Source organism: Orycteropus afer, unplaced genomic scaffold (assembly GCF_000298275.1).
Source record: "Orycteropus afer afer isolate SDZICR_OR568_19922 unplaced genomic scaffold, OryAfe1.0 scaffold00026, whole genome shotgun sequence".
Lineage (NCBI taxonomy): Eukaryota > Metazoa > Chordata > Mammalia > Tubulidentata > Orycteropodidae > Orycteropus > Orycteropus afer.
In genome coordinates, this window is record NW_006921613.1 from 16,826,397 (window position 1) to 16,836,583 (window position 10,187).

The 10,187-nt window shown below is 37.7% G+C and overlaps 1 protein-coding gene across 1 annotated transcript in view; it reads right to left on the reverse strand.

Annotated features, from left to right (window-relative positions):
- Positions 1 to 10,092, reverse strand: part of WDR76 (WD repeat domain 76) — a 30,858-nt gene extending 20,766 nt beyond the window's left edge. The window contains exons 1-4 of the mRNA XM_042783695.1: positions 10,036 to 10,092; positions 8,974 to 9,372; positions 5,148 to 5,240; positions 3,587 to 3,642 (exon numbers count right to left, since the gene is read on the reverse strand). Coding sequence (XP_042639629.1) covers positions 3,587 to 3,642; positions 5,148 to 5,240; positions 8,974 to 9,372; positions 10,036 to 10,092 — 605 coding nt within the window. The remainder of the gene's footprint in view (positions 1 to 3,586; positions 3,643 to 5,147; positions 5,241 to 8,973; positions 9,373 to 10,035) is intronic.
- Between the last annotated feature and the right edge of the window lie 95 nt (positions 10,093 to 10,187).

Consider the following 10,187-nt stretch of genomic DNA (forward strand, 5'->3'; position numbering starts at 1 on the left):
TGACATGAGACAAAGTATATGTGAACTGCTGTATGAAAAGTGAATTTACTCTGTAAATCTTCACCCAAATCCTAATAAAAAAAAAAAAAAGTTTTTTAGTGGCCATCTAAGATGCAACTATTGGTCGCCCTCGCTCAGAGCAAAGAAGAATGAAGAAAATCAAAGTCATATAGAAATGACTATTAGTCCAACAGTCTGATGGACCATGGGACCTCAGCTTTCATGACCCTGAGACTAGAAAAATTAGATGATGCCCAGCTGCAATGCCAACTACTCGGAAAGGGATTAAAATTAGACGAGATCCTGGATAGAGTGGGAAGAAAACTGTGGAAAAAATTCAAAAACATAAAGATGATCAATTACTGGTTGGACAGAGACTGGTTAAACCCCTGAGACTATACACCTGGATCATTTTTCAGGCCTCGAACTACTCACTTCCCTGGATTAGCTCTCAGTCACATAGCAGAAAGGCCTACAAACAGAACACCTACCCCAGGGAGATGCAACCCTTACATTTATCAACCTTGAACATCAGAAGGGCAGCATTTATATTGGGGGAAAGCTGGACAGAAAGATATGCATAGATAAGAAGGACACAGTGAAGGGGCAGTCACAGGAAGGAAAAGGAAAAAGCTGTTTATTGTTGAGATTGTAATCAGTGCCCTGAAACAAAATATCTATGAACTTTCAAAGAGTAAAATGAATCTGTTTTGTACACTTGCACCCAAATCACAATAAAAAATTTAAAAAGGGAAAAGAGAAGGCTCTCAGCTATAGTCCACATTAAAAACCAAAACCAAACTCAATGCCGTCGAGTCGGATCTGACTCATAGTGACCCCTCCTTGGGTTTCTGAGGCAGTATCACTGCAGAAGTAGATTGCCCAACCTTCCTTCTGAGGAGTGGCTGGTGGGTTTGAACTGCCAGCCTTCTGGTTAGCAGTCAAATGCCTTAGGTACTATGCTACCAGAGCTCCCTGCAGTCGACATTAGTTCAGAAGAATTAATAATAACTTTATGAATAAAGAAAAACAGAGACTCAAGGAAGCAATTAGTCCACAGGACTAATGGACCACGCAAACTACATCCTCCACTACCCGGAGACCAGAAGAACTAGATGGTGCCTGGCTAACAGCTCTGATGGAGACCACAGGTCTCAGACAGATTGGGGGGAAAATGTAGAACAAAATTCAAAATCATAAAAAAGACCAGACTTACACTAGTTTGATAGAGACTTGTGGAACCTGAGCCTGTGACTCTTAGATACCCTTCTAACCCGGAATTAAACCCACCCCCAGGGAATACCTTCCAGCCAAACAAGAAATAGCCCTATAAAGTGAACAACAACACTTTTGAGAAAGTTACTCTTCAGAACAATTAGCCATATGAGACCAAAAGATCAGCACTTCCCCCAAAGCAAAGCTAAGAATGCAGAAAGGGCAGTAAAGAAGGATGAATGGATACAGGGAACCCAGGGAGGAAGCAAAAAGAGTGTCATTACATTGAGAAAACTGCAACTGATGTTATGAAACCAAATGTGTACAAATTATTCAATGGAAAACTACTTTGCTCTGTAAATTTTCACCCAAACCACAATAAATTTAAAAACAATAATAATTAATAACTATTATTTATTGAAAGTGTATCATGTGCTAAAAACTATACTAAGCATTCAGTATGTCACGTAATCTTTCAAAAAAAAAGGCTGACCATATGAAATAATTTGGACTCTCACACACTGCTAGTCTAGTGGGTCTCCAACTCCTAGAGAAACTCATACATGAGCACCAAGAGACTTAAGGATGTCCAGATCAGTACTCTTCATAAGAATGAAGATCTAAAAACAACTTAGCTGTCCATCAATGGTACAACAGAAAAACTGCAGTCCATTCACATAGTAGAATATAATATGGCAGGAAAAAAAAATCAATGAAATAAAGCTGTACACATTAACATGAATGAATTTAAAAACATAAAGATATAAAAATGGGCGGAAAAAAGAAAAACCCAGAAGAATATATAAACAGCATCATACTGTATGTGACTATCAAGAACAGAGAAAACTATTTAAGCATACATTCATAGGTGGTAAAACTATAAATAAATGCAAGGAATAATTATTACCAAATTCAGGATAGTAGTTCTATCTGGAGGAAGAAGTATAATGGGCCTTTAAAGGTACTGTAATGTCCATTAACTTGGATGGCAGGTACATGGGTACTTGTATTAACACTTTTACTATGTGGTTCTTGTGTGCTGCAGAGTCAATTACAACTCACAGCAACCCCACATAATGGAGTAGAACTGCCCCATAGGGAATCTTAGGCTTTAATCTTTATAGGAGCAGATCATTAAGTCTTTTCTCCATCAGAGACGCTGGTCCAAAAGGTACCGAGCACTGACCTTTTGCTTAGCAACTGATCACTTAACCATTGTACCCCCAGGGTTTTTCTTTCAACTATATGAGCATGTTATATGCACTTCTTTTGTACATGTACTATATTTAACAACTTAAAGAATTTAAACTCTTCTGGCTTAGCATAATGCCAATTTTACAGATGAAGAAAGAGACTAAAAAATTATGTAACTGTCCAAGGTTAACATCATAGCCGTAAGTGGCTGAGCCAAAACTTGAACTAGTTTGTCTTATTACAACAACTATGTTTTTTCCATATAGCTACCACACTAGCAGCTTGATACTCTCTGTACTAAGGACTAAGTACAGGGAACAAATCATCAATCTTAGTTAATTAAAAATATGCAAATATAAAGCTGGCAACAAGTCTAGTGCTTCTGTTTTTCCAATGTTATTGATATTCATTTTCACATTCATAAATACCTGGCCATGATTAAAAGGTTAGCTTTTCTCAAGTTAATCGACCTGTAATAGAATCAAACCAATCAAATGAACTAATGATGTCAAGGATTTTAGTTTCTTCATTTATACATAAACACTCTTAAAATGCGAGGGCAAGAACTCAAGCTAAGGAATCTAACAGGCTTGAGTTCAAATTCAGGAGCTACCTTGTATAAGCTGTCTTGATCTTGAGCAAATTACCTCTTTGAAACTGTTTTCTAAGTCACAAAATGGATATATTGTCTACCATATATGGTTACTGCCGGAATTAAATGAGATAATATAGGACAAAATTTCTAGATCACTGCACTGTGTTTTATATATGCTCAATAAATGTTAATTTCCCTCTTTTATTCTAGGAATGAGAAAGAAAAAATAAATTGTAAAGGTCAGAAAAATAACAAAAGGAGTAGGAGGATCTTTAAGCATAATAGTTTTCTAGGTAAAAATAAGACTCTCTTAGTGGAAATGAAGATTTCCCTCCATTAGCAGAACAGTAAATATAAACAAAAGTTAGCTCTGGAGATTCTATTTGCTCTATATTCCTTTGGTGAAAATGAGAACTATAAAGTTATTAAAAGGTAACTTTTTCTAAAAAATCCTATAGATATTAAGATTAAATTATAGTGTTGCTGTTTTATTAACTAGCTTATTATACCAAAACATTTTTTCAAATAATAGAACAACTCAGAATATTTCATCGTCCAAGCATCATAAACCAAATCTTTTACCTCTTGGATTCAGAAGGTTGTCTCTTCTTTATCATTTCACGGAGTCTTGCAGCTGACTACAACACACAAAATATGCTATTTTATAGCTACATAGCTAATGTTTAAAAATACTAAATACCTGCTACTATACACACAGTAAACTAAGGTGTATATAGGAAATAAAGACCCTAAAATACTCGACGGCAATGAGCTTCTGAGTTTAATGTGCTAATATTCTGACACCTTGAACCAAGTTGCTAATGAATTTACGTGACTAAATATACTATTTAATCAAATATACTACTACAAATTAAAAGGTTTAAGTTCTACTAAAGTACAAACCTACTTTGATACTTTCCAAAAAATTACACGTTACACTACTAGAGATCAAATCATATTTTCTGTTAATTAAGATCATAATTACTTTGTCTAAATTTCTGATAGATTTTCAACTGTTAATGACTCAACAATTTAGTCTCTTCAAGTAATTTGCCCTCCCTCTCCCCAAGAAGCAAACACAAACTGAATATCCGAGAATCTGCAATTCAGAGAAAGCATTTAGGATTTAGTTTGATATCTTTGGGGAAAATAAAACACACCCTTCTAAACAGTTATTCTCTTACCCATCAAAATTTTACTTTCAGTGTGAAGACAACAATATAAATTATACCATTAGTTATAACGACCATAAAACATTAGCTATTTATCCTTAAGGGAGCTCTGGTAGCATAGTGGCTAAGACACTTGCCTGCTAACCAGACGGCTGGCGGTTCAAACCCACCAGCCACTCCTCGGAAAGAAGGTTGGGCAATCCTACTTCCGTAGTGATACTGCCTCGGAAACCCAAGGAGGGGTCGCTATAAGTCGGGTTTGACTCGACGGCACATAATAACAACAACAACAACAATTTATCCTTAAAGCTCTCCATATGCAGCATCCCCCCAAAAAAAAAACCAAACTCACTGCTGTCGGGTCGGATCCAACTCATAGTGAGCCCTCCTTGGGCTTCTGAGGCAGTATCACAATGGAAATAGTTTGACCCATCTTCCTTCCGAGGAGTGGCTGGTGGGTTTGAACAGCCAGCCTTCTGGTTAGCAGTCAAATGTCTTAGGCACTACGCCACCAGAGCTCCTACATAAATTACACCCCCATCTATTCTTAAAGTTGAAAACTTAAAAAAAGACAAAGTTTTTGTTCGCTCACTCCTGTACCACACATCCTTTAGCCCACTTCCACATGTGTTCTTCTTCATCCTTTATTTAAAGTAACAATTTGGAACATATCTTATTTCTTTGAATCTAAGACAGCCAATCAAAATATATCATTATTTTATGTACCACCAAAAAAGGGGAAAAAATGTGCTAATTATAACTCAAAGATGTCAACTTTAGAAATTTTTAAATGTGAAAAAACATGTCTTAGAATCAATGAAATACAGCAACCTCTTCCTAGTAAGAGCAAAACCTACTCCTAATTTTCCCCTCCTTTGACACTATGAAAACTGATACTATGAGTATCCTATGGAACTACGTGAGAGGAGAAACAGCTTCCTGGTTTTAATTAAAAGAGATTCCATACAAACCTCAGACAACTGAAGAGAAGCAAAAAAGTTTGCATTTTCTGCTATGTTCTTTAGTCTCTTCCTTTCATATGATGATAATCCTGAAAAATCATCCTATAAAATAACACCAAGAAAATTTTACTTTACTTAATTCATGGCAAAAGTACCTCACAAAATCTCTACATGCATACTTTACTTCATATTCCACCTTCTCTCTTCATTTCATGCTCTTACCAAACAGCACATAATTGTGCTATGTTAAATATTAAGTGAGTTTGAATTTGGGACAACCATAAGATATTTGTACAGTGTTCTAATTAATTAATTAATTAAAAGTGATCCAATATTAAAAATAGTTAAACAGCATAACCTAATGGTAAACTAGTTCCAAGTAGCCATTAACTGTACTACTACTCAAAAGTTTTTTTCCTAAAAGTTTTCTTTTCATTAAACAAAAAAATTTCCATTAAACAGGGCAGAGTGAACAAATGCATTTGTCTCTACTCCCTCCTAAAAATCCGTTTCTGAGGTTAAGTGCCGTAGAGTCAGACCTGACTCATAGGGACCCCTCCTCCTTGGGTTTCCGAGGCAGCTGGTAGCATAGTGGCTAAGACACTTGCCTGCTAACCAGAAGGCTGGCAGTTCAAACCCACCAGCCACTCCTCGGAAGGAAGGTTGGGCAATCCTACTTCTGTAGTGATACTGCACATAACAACAACAACAACATCACTAGGGAAATAAATTGCCCAATCTTCCTTCTGAGGAGTGGCTGGTGGGTTTGAAAGTCAAGCCTTCTGGTTAGCAGTCAAGTGCCTTAGGCACTATGCTACCAGAGCTCCCAAGTAGGATACATCAAATGGGAAAATTCAAAGAACAAGAAAGAATTAATAGAAATTTTAAAATTTACTGAGCTTAAGAAAATTTAGAAGAGAGAGCCAAAACAAAAGAGTACACTAAACACCTGGGCAGAAAAGACAAAAAACCTGGAGAATAAATCTTAGAGGTCTAATATCTAACAGTTCTTGGGGGTGGGGAGCTGAGAAGAAGGAAATGCATTTTAAAACATAAATAAATAAATAATACAAGAAAGTTGCTCAAAATTGAAGACATGCATTTCCAACTTAAAAGGGCCCAATGAGTGTGCATAAAGCACAATGAATGAAAAGAAAGACCTACACCTGTGCACACAATCAAAAAACTTCCTAATGCCCTGGTATGTTACACTGAAAAGGTCACATCACTTCTGGTATCCTTCCCAAATAATACAAAAACACAATCTAATTATGAGAAAACATCAGATAAACTCAAATTGAGGGACATCCTACAAAATAATTGTCTACTACTCTTCAAAGTGTGATACTGCCTCGGAAACCCAAGGAGGGGTCGCTAAGAGTCGGGGTCGACTCGATGGCAAACAACAACAACAACAACTCTTCAAAGGTGTGAAGGTCATCAAAGAATACTTAAGAACTGTCCCAGACTGAAGGAGACTTGTGTCATGACAACTAAATGTACTATGGAATCCGGATTGGTTACTGGATGGGAAAAGGACATTAGTGAGAAAACTGGTAAAATCCTAATTAATTCTGTTCTTCAGTTAATAGTATTATACCAAAGTTAATTTCTTAGTTTGATCAATGTTTTTAGTTACATAGGCTGTTGACATAAAGGGAAGCTGGTTGAAAGGCATATGGGAACTGTGTACAATTTTTACAACTCTTCTATAAGTCTAAAATTATCTTAAAATGTTAAAAATTAAAACAGTGTGTATGGATTACGGAATGGAAAACCCATTTGCTCTATAAACTTTCACCCAAATCACAATTTAAAAAAAAAAAAGGAAGAAAAACATTCAATTAACTGTTAAGACATGCTTTGTAAAATAAAAATATTTAATAAAAGGGCTGGGAGATAAAATTTTGAGACTTTTCCATAAAATAGAATAAAATCCTAGACTTGAAGGTCATGACTCGTCTGTGTTGTGACAAAAGCCTTCCTTCATTTGGAAAGGAGTAAGCTTATAAACTAACCAGTTTCCAAAACACAGTACTACAAAACCTTAGTCCAAAATATACAATGCAAGAGAAGAGAAAAAGAGAATGAAATGTTCAATAAAAAAATGTTGTATTTACAGTTTGGCCTAAGAAAACGTATATTGAGCATTTACAAATATTTGACCCTCTCCAGTGCTATAGTATTCACTACCTCATGTTGTAATTTCTGACCGTATTTCCTTACATCAAACTAAAATCGGCCTCACACACTCAGAATCTTGCAGACTAAAAGGCCAAAGAAATAATCTAATCCAGTAGTGCTCAAAGTGCAGTCCCAGAACTGCATCATCACCATTTTTAAGAAACTGCAAATTCTATGCCCCATCCCAGAATTTTTTAATCAGAAAGGGGGGGGGGTGCAGCTATTGTGTTTTAACAACTCTAAAGGTAATTCTGGGAGCTCTGGCTGCGTAGTGCCTAAGGCACTTGACTGCTGACCAGAAGGCTGGCGGTTCAAACTCACCAGTCACGCCTCAGGAGTATTGGCCAATCTACTTAGATAGAAGTACTGCCTCAGAAACCCAAAGAGGGGTCACTGTGAGTCAAATAGACTCAATGGCAATGAGTTTGTTTTTTTCTTCGGACAGGTAATTCTGAGGTAGGCTGAAAGAGGTAGGCTGAAGTTTGAGAATCAATGATGTCAATCAACCCCCTCACAGTAGAGATGATTTGCCTAAGGCACAAGATTCCTTAGGAGTGGCCAGCACCCAGGAACCCAAGCTCCTCCACCCACCCCCCCACCCCACACTCACCCCCCACCACCCCCATTCAATACACTTAGTAATTAGCCCATGCTGCCCCACCCCAGGTCCTGGTTTTTACCTCTGGGGCAATAAAGCATAAATCTAATTCCTACTGCAGGACAATAGTTAAATTATCATATTTCCCTTTTCCTACCAGTATTTTCTGTTCTCTTACATCCATCAAATTTTTGTCATGTGGTGTGGTTTCATCTTGTCCTGCACTAAATTTATCACTTTGAACACACTACAGCACTCAGATAGGAAGGAGAAACCAAAGGAATTAGATTATGCAAATCCTTAAACTGATTCAAACTTATTTTAAACAGAACAAGTAAATGTTTCTCATGTTTCTCTACTCCATTTGTCTCTCTGTATTTCAAAAGAAATATTATTCAGCACATTAATGCAAATAATGATAGTTTTCCTCCTCATCAAGGGTCATTCAAGTGCCCTGTGTCCCACAAGCAGACTTCTGACACAATGTGCATAAATACGTGAAAGTGAGTAAGGCACTAAAAAGAACGTATAAATACAAAAATATATACAAAAAATGGTAAATTTTTTTTTTTTACAAGAAAAAACAATGCAATAGACTGAGAAGGTACAAAGGAAAGCTGAGTGATGATTAAGTCAATTCTGTCCTTGACACATCAAAATCAAGTACAAAATTAAACCAAGCTATTGGTAAACATTTAAAAAATTTTTTTTCAATTGAAGTTAGACCATAAAATAATCTGAAGTAAAGAGAGCCTTGATAGCCTTAGTTTACCAGAACTTCAAATTTCAAATCAGTAAAACTTAAAATTGTTGTTGTTATGTGCCGTTGAGTCAGCTCTGGTAGCATAGTGGCTAACACACTTGCCTGCTAACCAGACGGCTGGCGGTTCAAACCCACCAGCCACTCCTCGGAAGGAAGGTTGGGCAATCCTACTTCCGTAGTGATACTGCCTCGGAAACCCAAGGAGGGGTCGCTATGAGTCGGGTTTGACTCGACGGCACATAACAACAACAACAACAAAACTTAAAACAAGCTGCTAATTAAATTCTTACCAGGCCTGGCGTGGTATCTTCATCACTGTCTCCATCCTGACTGCTTTCCATATCAACACTGAGAATCACTGCCTCTGAAGAGCTCTTGTGTAGTCGCGTGTTACTTTCACGATGAACATCTAAGGATGATTTTTGCAGAGTGGATTCTGCTCTGAAAGATGTGGCTTCCATCTTTGGAGTTAAAATCCCTCTGCTAGTTTTCTTTATTTCAATCTTCTTACACAGCAGCTCATTATTAGAATTCTTTTCTAATAGGGATTTGGAGTGCTGAAATTGGTCAACCTTGTCATTGCATGAAAAGGCAGCAAGGTGAACTGTAACTGTTTTTTCTAAAACTGTCCTGGGTATTGGTCTCAGAGACACGTAAGGGATGTTTTGATTTTCTTTATATTCATTCACCTAGTCAGGTCAATAAAGGAAAACAGAGCATTAAAATCTCAGGTCCTATGACTTTTCTTACAGGGTCCTCAACAGACGACTGTAAACAAATCTAATTTCTATTTTACGATACCAAGAGAACTCCAAAATGATAGCCTATAAGGAAAGCCTCCAAAATCTAAATATCTACTTCATTAAACTGAACAGAATTAAGTATTTATTATACAGAGCACATTTTTTGTCCATACGAGTTTGCCAGTCTAACAATAATGACTATCATTTATAATTTATGAGATTACTCCAATCGTCAGCTTCCGAGTGACGCTGGAGTGTGACGCTGTTAAAAACTGTTGCCAAAGCAAATGCAGGTAGAAAGGGCGTCCCAAATCTGATCCTGCCACTACAGTATTTCTAGGGTTATTGATAAAAAATTACTCAAAGCTAAAGACCTAATTTTCTATACAGAGAAATCACTTCAGGAATCAAATGGTTTTTTTTAAAAGCAACACCCCGAAAAGCCCAGCAAGCGAAGAGTTGCCCCAAGGGGCGGGAAAGTTTTGGAGTGGAGAGGTGTCCTGTGCCGGGTTCCCGCAACCTCCCGGCCCTATGCCTGACAGATCCTTCACGAAGTCCCGAAGACTGTGAGAGAACACTGGGAAGAGTCAACTGGTTGCTCACTCTCACCTGGGGTCGCGGCCTGGAACCCGCCTTCTCCTCCCGAGCCTCGCAAAAACCCGACATCTTCCGCTCAGAGCACCTTCCCGCCTAGACCGCGGCCGGCGTCCGCAAGGGGCGGGCCGGACGGGGAAGGCGGGGCGGAGCGGGGCCCGGCGAGG